This window comes from Helobdella robusta (genome assembly GCF_000326865.2).
Source record: "Helobdella robusta unplaced genomic scaffold HELROscaffold_3, whole genome shotgun sequence".
Classification (NCBI taxonomy): domain Eukaryota; kingdom Metazoa; phylum Annelida; class Clitellata; order Rhynchobdellida; family Glossiphoniidae; genus Helobdella; species Helobdella robusta.
In genome coordinates, this window is record NW_008704501.1 from 262,802 (window position 1) to 282,293 (window position 19,492).

The window sequence follows — 19,492 nt, forward strand, 5'->3', positions numbered from 1 at the left end:
AATGTTTCAAGCTCGCACAACCATCTTTTATTTTGATTGTCAAATTTACCAACGCATTGTGCAGACATTTTCAATTTGAACAAATTAAAGAAAAAAAGATTGTTTTAAAAACACTTCAAACTGTTAGATTTTGGCTTTACAACTAAAGAAGGCATTTGTTGTGAATTTATTATTTATTTGAACACTACTTAATTGTTACATTATTAATGAGTAAATATTAAAATAAAAGTCATAGTTTATTTAAGTATGAAATTTTATTTCAAAATTTCAGAGCTTTTTTGACATTTTTAAATTACAACCATTTCGGTAACTTTTGTATTGAATGTAAAAAATAATATTTTTAAAATTTTATTGGAATCGTGCAAACATCACCTTTAAAAAATGCTACCTTGAAAAAATGAACAACCGGTTGCAACTCCACGCATTGCTTGTGTTTTGATTCCATTTCTTAAGGTCGCCATGCTACGATAACGTTTCGCATCTTTCATTCTTTCGATGTTCCGTTGTTTCACGATGCTTTTCAAGTCTTCCACCAAACTTTAATTTTTATTTTTTGGTTTCCGATTTTCCAAACTTTTCTAAATTTTTAACGTTTTTATTATTTTTTTCAGCTATTATTGTAATTATAATACGGCCTGTCTTGTAATAAAATCATAAGATGTTATTCAATTCAATCACTTTCACCAATACAGAAGATGTAGAAATGTTTTTCTTCATAATGCTGTCATGATATTAGCCAACCATGAAATTTCCGTCTCTGCTCGGCAGCAAAATAGTATTATTTTTTTGCACAGCTACGAACAATTGAAAAATTATGGAGTCGAGTGAATTTTCGTCTGACACACTCGTTTCGGTACTCCGTTTGTTGTTGTTTCCTTCTTTTTTATAAGACTGGCATTCTGTGTCATCTTGCTAGATGGACCTTTCTTGCCAATTTCAACCAACTTCTGATGCACCAAACAAGCTGACATTTTAAGGGCAGACGTGTGTTGAGACACACTTGTATTGTTAACGGGCTTGAACTTGATACCATTGTGAAGGATATTAGTATATGCTCAATAATGTCTTAGCAAAATGTGTTCACAGGAAACCAGTCATAACGTAAACAAGAACCCCAGACTCTTTGAAATGGAGCAACAACTTAGGAATGTTGAAAGTGCGTTGAAAGGTGCTGGCAGCAAAAAATCAACAATTTCTAATGACATCACATCACTGAAAAGATCAAAATCTGGTAATCTCTTACTTAATTTCCTCTGATGTTATATCGGTTGTTGATTTGATTGCATAAACTGGTAATAACTTGCATGAACACCCTGCAGTTACCTACGTTCCTGAAGATGAAGACAGCCTCAACAACTATGCTGACAACAACCAGAGTCACAACATTTATTTGGAAACAGACTTGGACAGAAACATAACTGAAAACATATCTACGATTGTTGGTATTCTCATGACGTTAAAGCTTGCATAGCTTACTTACAAATTTCAATGTAACCGAAGCAGACTAGTAAAACATTTCTCATTTGAAAATTCTAGCGCGCAACATAAACACGCATACAAACAAGCGTACAGACACGCATACAAACGAACACACACACACGCACAAGCATGCACACATTCAAACACGGAGACAAGTACACTCTGGTCACTGACCTGTTTTATATTATAGACGTTCTGCATATGTTTATTGTAAATGTTTAACAATTTTTTGCAGATTACAACTCATGGTCACCAGGATGATTGCAAGTTTATTTTAATGATATAATTTATATTTCGTACTAAATGGGTTTCAAAATTAATTTTGAAATATTCAATCAACTCATTGTTTTTCATTCTTTCATTTTTTTATATTATTAATTTACAATGTCTTTGTAGCAATGCAACGGTCCAGATCTTTACCTAGGGGAATAAACTTCAACAACAACATCAAAAACCAGAACAACATTTTTAGACAGAACACTTTTGAACACAGCTACAATTTCCGCCACAAACAGAATGATTCCGACAGACACAAGGGCAACGTCGTTAACAACAACAACGACAACCTCACTAACCATAACAACATTAACAGCAACATTACTGACGACATCAGTAACAACATCAATAACAACAGCAGTGACCTCGTCAACAAAAACTTCGTCACCAACCATCCAAGACCGAGTAGACTTTCGGCTTTTGAGAGTTTGAAAATTAAAATTCCTGAAAAAAGACAGCAACAGACCATGAATGCAAATCATGCAAGCCAGTCGAAGAATTACAACGAACAACAGTACAACATCGCAAGTGATCGAAACGTTCGCACCAACGACAACCTAATAAGCAAGAGTTACGACATGAACCACAACTTTGAAAGCACTAACACGAGTAGATCCGTGCTACCTTACAACAATAACAACGTTAACGGCATCAAGGGTGGTGGCGCTGAACCTCCCGCATCTTCCTCCCACATTCAAACTCGAGCAAGCTACATTCAGAAAGTTGTTAGTGCTCGTTCATTCAAACTTTAACACGAGCAGAACTCGCCGCATTCTATTTAGGATGGCATTAGGATATATCTAATTGTAGTTACTAATGTTTAATATCTTATTTCATAAAAATTTCAGTTTTCTGTATTTTAAATTTCTAAACTTCAATTTCATGTAACCTTTAATTTGTTTGCTTTTAGCATAATAATTTCAGCTTATAGTTTTTAATTCTGATTTCAAAACAATGATTTAACAATTTTTGTTTCCACCAACTGAACAAACTCATCTGCACGTGGCTTATTAACAAATCTTTCGACAACCAAACCTCATTTTCGTCCATCCGACTTGGTACTGCGCAGCATACAGTGGGCCACCACTCGCCCGAACTCGGCGCAGAGTTTGACGAGAACACGATCACGAAGGCTGTGGTAAGTCTTCATGGGCTGCATGCCACGGTTCACTCACTCACAAACATCCTCACTTCCTTCAATCTTTGCACCTCTTCACTGTCATTCATTTTTTATGTTCATGTTCTATTGTTTTGTTCATTTATTAGTTTTTTTACATTTACTTATTTATAAAACACTTTATATATATACATATATATATATATAAATAATATATATATATATATATATATATAATTTTGTATAATATATATATATATATATATATATATATTTATAAAACACTTTATATATATATATATATATATACAGTTTTTTTACATTTATTTATTTATAAAACACTTCATATATATATATATATATATATATATATATATATGTATAATATATTTTGGGTTTAGACTATCATAAATACAATTATTTATAAAGATCACTGCGTTTTCGGCATTATTCAACTACAAATTGAATAATGCCGAAGCTTATCCTTAGCTCCCGGTCCTACGTACATTATAACTTGTTTATAATGCTATTAATTGTCGTTGTTTTAGAAATTAATTTTTGAATCCACATAAATATTATTCAAATGTTATGTAAATCACGATTTAAAAAAGTTAACCATACAATTATTCAATCGCTGTTTTCAATGAGCTTGGTCACTCGACTAATCATTAAAAAGATAATGCTTGATGACTGAATGATGTTGACGAACGTTGCAATCTGCAGTTGAGGCCACCACCACAGGTAGACATCCCGCAGCGCTACATCCCAGATCCAGAGGACCTCAACAACATCAAGAACAATTTGAATCCAGTTCAAAATTATTTCAAACAGCAAAAGGTTGAACAAATGAAAAAACTTCTGGCAGCTCAGAGGTTTTAAACAGTTTTCAACTAAATTTCACAACTTTATCATTATTATTATTAGTGTTGTTGTTTTTGTGTTTATTATTATTATTGTTGTTGTTTTTGCTGCTTAGTTATTATTTCAAAGTTTTTGATGCAAATTTATTATAATGCTTGTTGTACAATCAAACGCAGAGACTAACTTTGTGAGGTGAAAATTTTTTGACGAGATGATCTGTTTGTTTAAACAGCTTACAGGAATTCAACTTGAACGAGTTGGCAGCAACAAATGGCGAGGATGTGAACGAGAGGATCAGGCTGGAGTTGAAGGAGAGAGAGGACATCCTAGACATGAAGATGAGCCTGGCAAAACAAGTCACCGAGAAGAGCAGACACTTGGCAGGTTGACTTAAAATTGTTTTGCGAAGTCTTTTGCGTCATATTTCATTGAAACTGTTTACCCTTGATTCACTTTTTTTCTTAGTTCACTGTAAAGTAAGCAAACAATCAATCGTCACATAATAGAGCCAAAAATATTCTGCACAGGATTAAATGTGGCCAACGTAAGATTTCTTTATTGTCCTGGCAAATATGTTACTTCTTTTTTGTCATCTTTGTAAATAATGAGCGTCTGTAAGCTATTCTCATAAAATGGATGTTGCAGGTAGTGCCTGATCACCTACTATTCTTTACATTTTGTCTCTCTATTCTACCCAGTTCTCTATTCTCAGTTCTCAGTATAGTCTCTTTCTATTGTATTTCCGCTTTAGTCATCTCCATTTGTCCAGTTATTTAATTCTCCCCAATTATATTGTATAGATTATAAAACGCTGTAACATTTTGAACGCAGAATTCTAGTGATGTGCATACAGTCAAACAATCCGTTAGAGTAGGTTCAAAACAATGAATGCGTTTAAAACAGCATTTCATAACCAAAATATTTCTCAGATTAATTGCTTTATTTTTTGTTCATCAATATCAAACGAAAATTTGTAGTTGAAAGTTCGTCTACGTTTAACATTGTAACCACTTTAACTGACAGCTAACCAGCAACAACATCAGTTAAGAAGAACTAACCTACACATTTTGTAATCTATTGAAAGCTTTCTAACAGCATTTTCAACAAGTTTTTGTTGATCACTAAACTTGAACATTTCAAATTTCATCAATCGAAATCATTTTAATTATAATTTTTGTAGTTAGTAGATTTTTTCAAAGCAAGTCAGAACTTGCTAAATTTTCACTAACAAAGTAGGGCTTGTAATGGAAAAATATTTTTTGAATTGATCATGTTGATTTTTGAACAAGTTAATATTATAATTAATTCCGTTTTTTCATTTATACAATTTTTATAAAATTTGTTTCATTGTTAGGCTAAGATGATCTTGATATTTCGATCTGATTACAAGTTTAAATAAGGCGCTTTATCATTGCAGTCGCCATTTAATGTTTGTTTTTTGCATGCATGCGTTCGTTTTTTATTTTGTTAAAAGTAAAATAATATCTATTTGTTCTTTGATATTTAAGCGTTTCATATTTATTTTATGGGTTATCTTTGATTAAACAATTTGTAATCGTTTTAAAAATTGTTTTATTCACATAAAATTAGGAATAGATTGATTTGAAAAATTGTGAACAATTCAACGTCTTTTTTTATAGCTTATCGACATTAAATATTCAATTAAAAATATTTAGGTCTTTAAAACAATCGGCGGGAAATCGTCTGACGTTGGCATTCAGAGCACATTTTCATTAAGTTTTCTAGAGCTTCGCTGATGTTGGTTAAAGATGGCAAGATAGGTTGAAGGTGCTGGGGAAGCGATTTACGTACTGTTAGCAAATTCATCAAACTAACAAGTTAATAAAACAAAAAAAAATCAAACTGTATGTTATCTGGTTACAAAAAAATTGAGGAGCACTGCGCACCCTGTCTGACAGTTCTTTCAATCTGACAACAATGTCCAGCTGGGTTATTAGTGAAACCAATAGCCGCCAGGATGTCTCTGTCTCGGAGAGCAGTCTTTGTTGGTAATTTTCAGTAGGTTATTTCCATTTTGGAAAAAATTTTTTGAACATTGTAAAACCAAAACGAAGTGCCATGCCTCTATTATGCATGTATATAGTGTTGCGTAAAATCATATTCACTCTTCAAAAGTTGAATTTATAATCAATATTAAAATCAAAACACACAGTACAAAAAATTAAATAAAATCACATTTGAAATGATTTAAATGACAAACTTCAAGTTATTTATTTAAAGGTATTAACACATTCATATTTTGTTGACTTATTTGGTGCGTGTGTTTATGTGTGTCAAGTTTTTATGCTCTCAAAAATCCTAGAGAACAACGTGTCTCTATTTCCTATATTTTCTAAAATCTAAAACTTTGGGATAAAAGTGGCGAAGTTTGTTAATAGTTTTTATATTTATGGATTTCGTCTAAAACTATAAAATTTGCAAAAGTTAATAACTTCGGTATGATGAAATTACTTGTTCATGCTTCTTCCGTTGTTGACTTCTGTTGTACTTTCATTTCGAAAGGACATGTCAGTGAAACTGTTGTCCAGTATTTTCATGTCTTTGTTTACCATTTGATCAAGCCAAACGATCAGTTCGGGTTCAACCTGAAGAGTGAACGAAACAATACATTTGGCTTTATTTTTGATGATTAGCAATCATGATTAGTATCTAACTTTATCCTCTCCTGCTGACCTCATATCATTGATAAATTTGTTGACATTGAGCTTCATATCAGCCAGCAGCTCCAGTACTTCGTTTTTATTTTTACTTGCTTCTGCCGTACTAATGTGATGAGTAGAAGCTGTGTCGTTGTTTTCAGCTTCTGGTAATGTTGGACACATGTATTCCCCGTTGTACTTCTTATCGACATCGTTCAGCATCAGCCTGTCGCATTTTGAGAGCTGAAACAAAATTGCAAGTGTTTTATATATTTTTTTCATAACTTTTCATATTTATTTACAGTTTTCCAAAAATTTGGATTCAACTTACAAGAATTTCACAAATTAAAGTTGTCAACTTGAAAGTATCTTCGTCGAAGGGGTAGCAAAATGATGACGATTGAGGTGGTGGATCTGCAGAGATGGTCAACAGAGATTGGGATGGTGAACCAGGCGGAGGCAACGGTAAAAATGTTGTTGAGTGGTACTTGTAAACGTTGAGAAGGGCTTTTATTTTTTCCAATTTTTCAGTCCATCCTTTTTTAAGCATCAGTTTTTCCGCTACAATTTTCTATTAGTGTTTATATTTGTTAAGACAGTCGATTTACATTAAATATATTGAACACAGAAAACAACTGCTTCAGATGTTTAAACATGCAGACCACCAAAAAGATCGAAAATAAATTACCTCGGCAGACACCAAATTTGAAGTACCATCATCAGTTTCCTCGTCTAAACTGTACTTCAGTTCAAATATTTTTTCATCAATATGATTGCAGAGTTGTCTGATGATGTCATCAGTTTTTGTCCAATCACTGAGAAGATTGACGTTCGCCACATCTGAAGCATCAACTAACAAAAATAGTGATTTAAAAGATTTGTGAATAATTATGAACATTAAAAAAACACAGTTCTGCCATTTCATATAGCTTGGCTCGATTGAAGTCTTAGTTGCCAACTGTTCGCAACAGTTTTGCAATGATGTGAAGTTCGCGCGGAAATTGTTGTTGTTGCTAAACAACCCTGGTGACATGTTGAAAATTTGTGTCATAATTTCTACTTGTTTCATCAAATGGTTGATCTGAAAGTTTAAAAAACATGTAATTTTAGTGAGAACAGCAGTTGGGTAATCAAATTATTTTATATAATAACCCAATTTTTGCCGTTTTTCAACGTGAATCCGCAAAACGCATTTCTTGGCACTGGGTTCCACAAACAAAGTTCAGTGTCCAAACTTTTCCTCAATGAAAACATCTTATTGAAAAAACAATAAAACTGAATGCGCCAACAATGTATTGGATAAATTTTGATATTCTTTGCTTCTCTAAAAAAAGGAACTTACGTTCTACAAAATAAACGATGAAGTTTAAGCGAACAAACCGTGTTGATAAGGAGAACTGAGACCTGATCAAGATATTCGGTATAGTCAACATCCAAAGAAGCAACCCTCTGCATGCACTCTTGGTACGCAAATAACAACTGCCTCACGTGCTTCAACTGGTATCGAACTTTCTGTCTGAATTAGTTTTTTTAATTTGAATCATCAAGCCGCAAACAATTCAGTTGTACTCTCAATTGAGACAAACGCATTACTTATAGTTATAAATTGATGAGATAATGAGGAGTTGCTGAATTTTTCATATTTTCAAGTAATTGAATGCTTCGCAGAAATGTACAGCACAACTATTAACAAAAAATATGTTCCTTTTGTCAGATAACTGAAATTTAAAAAACTTCAAAAAAAATTCTGAAAGATGAAACACAGAAACAAACCTTTGACCGATTGAAAGTTTTATATGGCACAAGCGGCATGACGATGCAACCTCTTCTCCAGCATCCACCAGCTGCTCAACCTCACAAACCAGATCCCACCAGAGCATTTTGTTCTCCATGCCGCTTAATGCTTTATCTTTCAGTTTATTCACCAATCCTTCTAATCTTTTGTACGTGTGATTATCTATAAATAAATTCAAATGACTGTTAAATAAAGCAAATAAAATGAAGCGTTCTTGGATGCATTTTAATGTTAGGTGTGTACGTTTTTATTTGAATCAATAACTTTAAATTCATTAATAAATTAGCGTTAACTTTGAAATAGGCAAAAGTAAGGAACCAAAATCTTGGACTTGAATTGTGCCTGCATGCCCTCTTATCGAACGAATCAAACCTTCGATAGTCAGTGAACGGCTCTTGCTCTTTTTTTCAGATGATTCAAACGTGTACTGCGACTTTGCGTTCAACTTATCTTTCATTGCGTTCATGTTTTTAGATTAATTAGAATGTATGAAAAATATTTATTCAAACAAGTTTAGCAAAATTACTTGCCAATTGAAATGTAATTTCTACGTTAAAAATATTATTAATGAAAATGGTCAATTAAATAATATTTTTATTTTAATTCATTCATTCAGCTTCATTGTTGAATGTTGAATTCAATAAGGAATTTTTTTCAAACTACTCACGAAGTTCTTGATTGATATCCATGAGAACTTGAGTGGCAGTCACATCAAACTTGGGTTCGTCGTACGATTTTACAAACTTCCCAATATCCATAACATGGTCTATCAGATCTCTTCTGCAGTGTCTCAAGAATTCTGCTCCTTCAAACTTACTCATCTGGGCTTGTAGAAACTCTTGAAAAATATAATTTGCGAAGAAATAATAACTAGTAAAAACTGTTTTGATGATTAATTTCAGTGATTCAATTGATTCCATTAATTATATAGTTGAACAAAACATGAACAACAAAATGATTAAAGAGCAAGAACATGAACAATAAATTAAACAAGTTAAACTAGATGATGAATAAGATGATGAACAAGTTAAACAAGAAAATGAACAAAAGGACAAGAAGATAAAATAGAAAATAAAAAAGTGAAAAAGATGATGAGCAAGAAGAAGGGCATGAATATGACTGAAAATGAAAATAAGAAAATGGTGAAAAAGACATACTCTCGTTCAAAGTGACGAGCATGTTTCTCATGCTCTTCCTGAAGACAACATCCAAACTGCGATCCAACATGCGGCATCCAACGTGGAAGAGCTGGTAGAGTAAGGGGTGCAAATCCAGTGGTGATGATGATAACGATGGCGGTGGTGGTGTTGATATTGATGCGGCCTTCATTGATATTGATGGAAACGTTAATGATGGCGGTGATGATTGCGGTGGTGGGGACAGTGATGGAGACATAAGAGGGGTTAGAGCTGGTTCGTTGCCACTCTCTTTCAGTGAGCATATTCTCCTAACTACCATGAATAAATGTTATTCCGGTTCATTCACAAAGAGTACGTTACAATCAGTGGGGTACATATTTTTTACAATTAATTAATAAACAACGTGGATACAATCAACGATGACGCTTATTTTAGCGTAAAAATTAATTTCTTCAATTTAGGAATCGCGAAAGTTAACTTTAATTTTTAACTCGCACGCACAGTTAACTTTGACGCCGGCAATTTTTGCTGTATAAAAATCATAGACGCCACAAATTAAGGACTTGTGGCGCTCGCACTCGGTATTTTAAAATTTGTTCATAACGAATCGTAGCAAAACTTTGGTCCATGGCTTTAAACGACTGAAATTTAAACTTTCACGTCACAATATTTCGGTTTCGTGATAAAAAAAAGTAAAAGATAAATAAAAACAGGATAAAATAGAACAGGATATAACAGAACAAAACAGCTTTTTAACTTACCGTTACAATTAAATAAATGAAAGTGCTGAAAAATAAATAAACTCAAAAATAAATGTTCTCTTTTATCGCTGTTCTGTTTTATCCTTGTTCTCAGTAGCGGATCTACCATAGGCCCGGGGGGGGCAAGTCGCCCCCCCCCCGCGCGGTCTTTTGCTAAAATTGGCGCCCCTTTATTTATCTGTAAAAATAAAATGTGAAATCATTTTCTGCTATTTTGGAAACTCTAGAAGATATTAATTATGGAGAAAAAGGTTATACAGGAAGTGTCCGAGCAGAAGCTGTTGGACTTTTTAGTTTGTTGACTAACTATTCTTTTATTTTTCTGATGTTTTGTTTACAAAAAGTGTTGAATAACATTAACTTTTTGTCTAATTATTTACAAAGTAATAACATTGATGTAGCATTTGCAAAGAATTTGATTGATATTACTAAAAACAAATTTGTTGAAATGAGGACTGATGAAGCATTCAACAGTTTGAACTCTTTTGTCAGTTCATACATAAAGAAAGAGTTTTCAGATTCTGATATACAGATAGAAACAGATTTTAAAGAACGACGGGTATCCAAAAAAAACGAATGCCTGGTGAACTCAGCAAAGATGAGAGGATAGATGATCCAGCCAAACGGTTCAAAAATGAAATATACTTTGCAACTTTAGACACACTTTTAATGCAATTGGAAGAACGTTTTCATGATTTTTGTGAAATAGTTGCAAATTTCCATTGTCTTGATCCATCCCAATTTTTGGCAGATAACACAGCTTTTTCAACATTGTGTGCAATGTATGATAATGATATTAACCACAATGAAGCTGTTCTAGAATATGAAACTTTGAAAAATGTTTATGAATCTATACGTTCATCACTACCTGAAGATCTTAAAATCCATGAAATGTTACATTTTCTTATTAGTAAACAAATTGCTCCAGCTCTTCCTAATCTTTCCATTTTGTATAAAATATTCTTGACACTGCCAGTAACATCTTCTACAGCCGAAAGAAGTTTTAGTAAATTAAAAATTATAAAAAATTATTTAAGATCAACGATAACCAATGAGAGATTATCTGGGTTATCATTAATTGCAATTGAACGACAACTTGCTGAAAATATTGATTTTGATTCAATCATAAATCGTATAACTTTGCGCATATATTCAAAAACATTTGAAATAACCAAATCACTGAGCCACAAAAAGATCTACATTTTACTGAAAATGGTCAGAGTTTTGTTGCATACTGCTGTGATGTGAAAGCGTTGTAACAAAAAAACAGAGTGACCGTTGTAGGTTTCACTAAACTTTTTTACACATCAGTACATCCCAAACTCCTGCAACGTCAGAGTCTATCTTTGGTTTGCCAAGCTTTCCATGAAAAGAAAGTATCAGTGTTACTTACTTTGAAAGAAAAACTGCACGTAGAAAAAGGCACAGTACGTTTCATAAATCATGTAAGCACGTGGTTTTAGATGATGTATATCAAAAACCGGTACAGTGCTGTTAAACTTCGTGACGTCGCCAAACCACCATGGCAGTTCCAGTGTGACTGCTTTTAGAAGCTCTTAGGCATGTGGATGTCACTGCAAACTGTCGTAATGGGGCTGCTGTACAACAATGCAAGCTCACAAATTTCTAGCGACGATTAAATTCAACACCAATGCTGGCGAGGTACTTCTTTCTGGTCATCAGTTTCTGTATGTGCTGCCTTCAGCATTTAGTCAGAATCTTTTAGAAAAATTTATTGCTATTGCCAGGCAACGGTGCGGTGAAAATTTTAACATCGATATCGCAGACGTTCAGGCAAGTGCCAATGTTCAATGGCTACAGCAACTTGCAAAGTTTGATGTAGCACCTGGTGGTCACGAGAGAATTTCAATTGCTAATGAAAGCTGATGTTCTTGTTAAGAGCGATCGGGAGAAAGAGTTTGGTTGCTTACGACGACAGGAAAAACTTTCAAATGAATCTAAAGTTGTGACACTTGAAAAAATAAAAAATTTGAAAACAGCTATTTTATTGCTAATAATTAAATTGATAATAATTAATTAATTAATTAATAATTAGTTATTAGAGGTGGTTCCGGCAAAGTATGGTGGAAATTTAAGCTGCACACTATTTTTACTAATATTAACGAAATTGCAACAGATCATAAAAAATTTAGGAGATTTTGTTAAAACAGCAGCAAAAGTTGGAAATTTGTTTACAAAATGTATTCCATTTTTAATAAAATATTTTAATATATACAAGTTTGTATCTATAAAACACTTTTGTTGAAGGTGTCTATGGTTCATACAAAGTTTTACGTTATTCGGTAAAAAGGTTTGACTTTTATGCAAAGTGAACCCAACTTTCGCGATGAACCCAAGTTCGAAACACCGAGCATGAGTGTCGTCAGTCCTTCATTTAAGGTTTCTATGATACAAATGGACAAACATGAACAATACCAATCATGTTCAAGTATCCACACCACTAAAAAATGATCGAACAACAAACTATTATAATGACATATGTTTGAAAAATCGTCAAGAAAATATATAGACTACCTAAATATACAATGTTAAAGTTGTAACTAAAACAACGGAAATTGTTTAATTTAATCGATTGATAACTTACCCAGGTCGCATATTAATTCTTTATCTTCATTCATGTTTCATGGGCATAAAATTAAAACTATATACTTGGTGGAAATAAAAATATTTGATTTGGTTATGCAGTTTTAAACTGATTTTATTAAACCAAACTAAAAATAATAATACTAGTAAAAAAGTCAAAATAAAATTTTTCTCACAAATAGTTGATACGAAAAATTATTAACTCCTTGTCCAGGAAACACCAAGAGATGATTATGATCGGCATACAATCGAAAATTAAGCACGTATGATAATTGTATACAAGAATCATTTGTGCGCGCACACACACACGCACATGCATTGCTTGAGTTTTTATGAAATCGATCACACAACACAATCTGTTTCAGCCCAGCAGCAAGTAGCTTAGCGATATTAATACGTTTATTGGACGGCTTCGGTATTCTGCTCGTTGAATTTACACAAAACTATTTATGCACATGATACATGATGACACCTATATAATAAAGATTTTTTTTAGCCTTCTACTATGGTGTTCTGACATACGAAAAACCGCCTACATATCATTCCTATATTTAAACCTTCATGCCACAAAGTATGTATTATCTACACCAGGCAAGCACCATCTTATACGCATGGCGATAAATAGCCTTTGAGTTTCAGACAGACAGTATTCGAATGAGGCCACCGTGTAATAACAACACAATACACGACTGAGCTAACACGACTGAGTTCATGTAATTATTTGCTGGATCCCCACATACTGTTTTAAACTTGGGTTTCATTTTTGACAACAAATTGACGGTTATAATCAAGCAACTTTATCGAAAAAAATATTTTTTCAACTCCGTCAGCTGTGACAAACAGATCCCGCCTATCACACGCTTTGTGTGTGATGCGTCGTTTGGCACGTTTCTTCATATTTAGCACGTTGGTGTGTTGCTGATCCTCTGAACAAAATGTCTGATAATTACTATTATTAAATAATTAACTTAATTTAAAACTTGTACATTGACGTGCAAATTTTAACAATTATTCTGTATTCGATACAGTGCTGGAGATATATGAGAAAATATAAAAGCCTGAGTAACTAGACGAGGTTAAAACATTTAGTTGAAGGACGGGATACAGCGTAGAATCAGGAAGACAATATCAAATTACAATAAACGGTCCTAGATAAAAATAATGGAGCAACAGAAAAGGACTAGAAGAGTAGGAAGGAGAAGTGAACTTTTTTTTATTATAGTTAGATGAAAATGAAAATTTTTTGGTTGCACTGGAGTCGCGTTTTCGACGAACAGGGGCGGGTCAATTCACCCAACATCGACCAGCCGATACAAATGAATCCCAAGCCAACCTCTCCCATCTATCGGAATTTTTAGCAACACTGTTAATATGAAAAGAGACACGATAAAATAAAAAAACAAAACCTGGTCCACGAAACTTTCAATTTGTTTCCAATAACACTGCACTAACCGTCAAATAAAAGATGATATTAAATAACTAATAATTAATAAAGGAAATGAACGAAATAAAGAAGCACCATTCAAATGCAATTTGATGCAGGAAAGAAATTTAATTAAGCTGAACATTGAAATAAAACTGTCGACATGCATGTAATACTGTGGATAAACAGTCTCAGGATAACTATTATATCTCCAATGATAAATACTTCAATTTAAACAAAATAAATTTGTCTATGAAAACTTAAAAATCGATTATAAATTTTGTTTCTTCTCTCTGATTTGATGTTTAATAACTACAAAAAAGGCCTGTAGAATTGTCAACAATGAAATAATAATAAAACAGACAACAATAAGCAATGGGAAAATCAACCAAGAAAATGAAAGAAACTGTACATTATGCGGCGAATGCGAACGACTGGAGAAACTACTAATCCTAACAATAATTTATACCGATGGTATTATATACGACAGTCAGCATTGATAAAAATCAACAAAAACTAATTTACGACGATAATGAATGATAATAATTGTAAAATTATCACAATTATCAGTTTCTCCATTAATATCGCCGCCATCGTCAAAACCTAACCCGTCAACCCACGCATATTGTAAATCGTCACAGGCGTCAAACTATAATCTGCAACCAATCATCGCCAGTGAGGTCACACAGTTTTCATCATTCACATGTAGGTGACGTTCATTTAAAGATATCAATTCACAAACATGTTTAAAAACCGACACATACAAACACATAAACTCGACACATAAACGCATACTTACAACAAATACACACCAAATTACACCCTTTACATCCATACATACAAGCGCATCTGAAGTCAATTCATGTGATGCGCTGTACCGGTTTTGCGAGACGATACGATAGGATACATACATATATACATGCATACATACATACATATATACATACATACATAAAACTTAAATCACACGCACATAACGACAATACATACAGCAACATTGCCTCACACATAGCACCAACTCATGAGACAAAAGACTCCATAGTTTCAAAAACCATTCCTTGTTCATGTCATATCGAACAATTATAATTTGTGTGTGTGGTGTGTGTGACGTCCATGCATGTAGGTAAGCACGTGAAAACACATTGAATAATATCGAAGCCGATATATATCATAAAGAAAGATAGATAAATCGATAGATAAATGGGATGTTTCAATACAACAATTTAACGCAAACTCTCATATTACAGCACCAGCGATATTATCACTAGATGAATATATCACAAGTGAGTGAGTGCAGTGCCAACGAATCTGATTAAGATGAGTGTGATAGAAACAAAGTATTGTAAATAATAATCATAATAAATATAATAACTTCATTTCATAATAAAAACATGCAAATTAAAAGGATGAATGTTTCACTCACACGCAGCAATCAATCAAAAAGAAAATGACCGGACGTCTGAAACTAACGCAATGAACGCATAATTGAATAACACGCCAATTAATGCAAAGCAGGTTTCAATCTCAAAATTAGTATCATTTCAAATTATTAAAAACATCAGTAATTCAAAAACTGAATCTTTGTCAATAGGCAAAATTAAATGTTAGTCTAATCTGAAGAAGCACTGGTTGACCGGCAAGAAGTCAACAAACCAGGATCAAAACCTAATTCAGCTAACAACAACAAGAATACAGAAAAACAACAATAATAAAATAATAAGAATAAAATAAAATATGAAAGTTTACAAATAAATTTATAAAGAAAAAATAACAATAAAAATAATAATAGCAAACAAATAACAATTCAAATAATGAGGTTTATTGAGTATTGATTGGATTGAAGGAAGGGCAAATGGGACTACAGATGGAAAGCATTGATTGGGTCAAAAGGTCTTGCGGGGATGAGGTCCATCAGGTCCAACGAAGGTTCCCTGTACGATTCGGGCAGGTAGCCACTTATCTTTTTCAGTAACTCCATTCTGTTCTTTTCTATATCTGCGTGAGTGTGTGTGTGCTTTTGTGATGAATGGCTGATTGATTAAAAGGCAAATAAAGTGATTAGTTTTTGAGAGAAATAAAAATTGAACATTTGCTAGAAAAAAATTATAAATTTCTTGTCAAAATGAACGACCAACAAGTCAACGTAAATTATAAAAATACAAAAAAATAAGAAAAAGTTAAAAAGGGATTTGAACGAACTTTTGGCAGCATCTGAGTTATCAAGACTGTACTCCATGGTTTTGAAGAGGATGGATGGCAGAGATTCGAACTGGTTAAAAATTAAATTTCACTGGTCATTTATTCTCTGTTAACTTCTAATAAACTTTACGCTTTACCATTTCCAAATTTTATGATATCGTAAGTGTTAGTATTTTTAAATATTTTATCGTAAGTGTGGGCACCTTTATATATTTTATCGATATAATGTAAATTTTGTAAAGATATTTCAATTATTATGAAAATTTTTCAAATCAGTTTTTTACTGTTTTGTCATTTTTAACATCTATAGCTCAAAAACTTTGATGCATGTTCTATTTAAATTTAGCATTTTAAATAAGGTTACGTAAGTTTAAATAAGTTTTTAAAATTAAAGTACTTCTATTTCTGAGTAGTTTCTGAGCTACACCGCTTCAAAAATGTCAAATATTAAAAAAAAATCTGTAATCCGTGAATTATTTTTTGGAGTTTTTGCAAAAAAATTAGATCCAGGTCATTAATTCTGACTTATTTTCATATTTTGTCGTTTATGCGTTCACAAAATTTCATGAAGATATGCTGGCCATCAATAGATATGACGTTTTGCATATGTTCAAATTTTAGAAAAAAAAATGAATTGTTGGAGGGCAGTGTCACAAGAATCTACATAATTTAAAAAAATAATTGAAATATTTCTATAAAACTTTTATTTTACCAATGAAAATACATGAAGGTAATTTGGTAAAATTCTATAAAAATGGCTAAGAGATGGCCGATGGTTTAAGTTGACAAAGAAGACAAATCAGAATGCTTAATATCCTTAAAAAATAGTTTGTATTTCATTTCTTTTTAAAGAAAAGCCAAACAAGTTAACAATATAACTCTTGGATAGACCACCCTTAACTACGACATGAAGTATGTAAATAAAAAAATTAAAAAAAAAACAAAAACAGAAAATATCAAGTCAGTACTTCGACATAACTAACAATTATTAAAATAAAATAAAGACAGGTAAGAACATTAGGCTAAAAAGAAGGTGTCGGGATCTAAGGTGAAAAGCAAATTCGCAAATTAAAAAAAAATACTGCATATTCAAATTTGATATATCAACGGGGATAAATTTAGACCATATTGAAGGTCCCGTATGTTTATTGCATCGGATATTATCCGGAGTAAAAAAGTAGATTTGTGTCGTCCGAGTTTAGTATGCATTTGGTAGATGGAGAAACATTGCTAATGAGGTTAGTATATAAAAAATTACAGAGGTAGAATTGAACCTTGTGTTACTCCTTTCATTATTCAGATCTTAGAAGAACAAAAATTATCAATATAAACATATTGATAACGAGAATTTAAATAGCTGCCAATCCAATCAAGAGCGATTTTTCGGACACCATAATGATAAAATTTATTCATTAGTATATTGTGATCAATCATGTTGAAAGCTTTGGAAGGATCTAGAAATATAGCTGTCGAGTAAATCATTTAAATGGAAGGATCTAGAAATATAGCTATCGAGTAAATGAGTAAAGATATTTTGGGAAAAATCCAGAACGGCCAACTCAGTAGAGAACTTAGGGAGAGAGCCATACTGATAATTACTGATAGTCTATTAAACAGTATTTTTTCAAGAATTTTTGATATTGGTGGCAAAAGAGATATTGGTTTGTAATTATTAACATCTTTGCTTTTTTTCTTATGGACAGAGATGATTTTTGATGTCTTAAAATATTCAGGAAATATATCTATACTTGGTGATAAATTAAAAATATGTAGTAAAAGTTCTATTAAATTTTTGATTATGATCTTACTCAGAAACATACTAAGGCCGTCGTCCACGTAGCTTTTCTTTCCTTTCATTTTAGAAACAGTTGGGGTTAGTTCGTAAATGTCAATGTTATGTAAGGAGATAACATTTATGTTAATTTAAGGCATAGAAGATAATGGAATAGTTTTAGTTGTTGTTGAGTCGAGTATTTCATTGGCTGCATTGACAAAATGACTATTCAGGATATGACATATATCTTGTTTGTAGTCAATAAGTTGATTATTAATTTTAAGTTTTGTGATTGAAGATCCAGTATTTTTCTTGTTCAAGGCTTCTTCAATTAGATTCCATTTGTTGCTTTAGAAACTTTATTAAACAAACTTCTCGAGTTAATGTGTGGTATTGAAAAATGATTAAATTTAGGAATACAATAATGATTATATAATATATTGGCTAGATTATCAATATTAACAATAATGACATTTTTAATAAATTAAAAATATTAACAGTTTAGGAAGTCAATTATTTGAAATCTTGTTAATGTCCATCTGAAATCCTCGTTAAGGTGGACGAGAGGATTGGAACAAGATCGTTGATCGACTTAAAACTTCATCAAGTGAGATGTTCGAGCAAACCATCTGTTACTATGAATGCTCAAATTGAAATCAGCTTCCTTTTTATGTTCGAGAATGTTCAACTTTTAGTGTTTTTAAACTTAATCTAAAGATTTATTTGAATAGCCTTTCATGATTAATATATATATAAATTTTTTTGTCGTTTAATCTAAGTAAAAATTTTTATTTTTAGTCGAAGTTTAGTGGAACTAATTGAACTGAGTTTATATTTTTGGCGGGGTATTAATTTAATTAAAGACATCGCTTTTTTAGGTATCCTTTTCATAATTTTTTTTATTATTGTCATGAATAAACCTGTTAAAAAACCGAATAATAAGAACAGGGATGTTGTAACGAATTAAAAATGTTACAATCTGGATCCATGTTAATGTTTGATTTATTAAAAACTTGCGATGAAGAGGCTGCGTCCGAAGTATGATCAACCAAGGGGCATTGAAGTGATGCAGAAATATTAGAATCAAGTCGTTAGTTGTATCGTCGACAAATTCAGAGATCGTGTTGGAATTTGTGCTGATACCGCCGGTAGCTTTTGAGCTATTATCGCTAACCAAAACACACTTTCCGGTTGGAGACAGACGTTGTTAGTAACGTCTGTGTTGTTTTTAATAACCAATCGCGGGCTATTTTGTTGAAGATGGATGTTTTTGCCATTTGAATGCATATTTTGTTGCTAAGGAAAATTCAAAAACTCCCATCTGCTTATCAGCATACATTTCGAGCAAATTTCTGGATCACGGAATATGCTTTCAACATCGACATTGATGATTATTTTAAACGA

General features: G+C 32.3%; 4 protein-coding genes across 4 annotated transcripts; 2 read left to right on the forward strand and 2 right to left on the reverse strand.

The window, feature by feature from the left end:
* Window positions 1–1,074: 1,074 nt before the first annotated feature.
* HELRODRAFT_188475 (hypothetical protein) lies at window positions 1,075–5,490 on the forward strand (the record flags this gene model as incomplete). Its single annotated transcript, XM_009020945.1, has 8 exons — window positions 1,075–1,231; window positions 1,320–1,438; window positions 1,995–2,480; window positions 2,825–2,893; window positions 3,596–3,744; window positions 3,966–4,117; window positions 4,261–4,277; window positions 5,410–5,490. 8 exons carry the CDS (start codon window positions 1,075–1,077, stop codon window positions 5,488–5,490), a joined length of 1,230 nt encoding a protein of 409 aa, XP_009019193.1.
* A 711-nt stretch (window positions 5,491–6,201) lies between these two features.
* On the reverse strand, window positions 6,202–8,654 carry HELRODRAFT_160948 (hypothetical protein; the record flags this gene model as incomplete). The annotated part of the gene is made up of 7 exons (XM_009020946.1): window positions 6,202–6,339; window positions 6,409–6,636; window positions 6,725–6,964; window positions 7,082–7,474; window positions 7,774–7,909; window positions 8,167–8,350; window positions 8,561–8,654. 7 exons carry the CDS (start codon window positions 8,652–8,654, stop codon window positions 6,202–6,204), a joined length of 1,413 nt encoding a protein of 470 aa, XP_009019194.1.
* A 193-nt stretch (window positions 8,655–8,847) lies between these two features.
* HELRODRAFT_160949 (hypothetical protein) lies at window positions 8,848–9,956 on the reverse strand (the record flags this gene model as incomplete). Its single annotated transcript, XM_009020947.1, has 3 exons — window positions 8,848–9,068; window positions 9,346–9,511; window positions 9,891–9,956. 3 exons carry the CDS (start codon window positions 9,954–9,956, stop codon window positions 8,848–8,850), a joined length of 453 nt encoding a protein of 150 aa, XP_009019195.1.
* Window positions 9,957–10,664: 708 nt separating this feature from the next.
* Window positions 10,665–11,975, forward strand: HELRODRAFT_160950 (hypothetical protein; the record flags this gene model as incomplete). The annotated part of the gene is made up of 2 exons (XM_009020948.1): window positions 10,665–10,981; window positions 11,837–11,975. The coding sequence occupies 2 exons, from the start codon at window positions 10,665–10,667 to the stop codon at window positions 11,973–11,975; spliced, it is 456 nt and encodes a 151-aa protein (XP_009019196.1).
* Window positions 11,976–19,492: the final 7,517 nt, after the last annotated feature.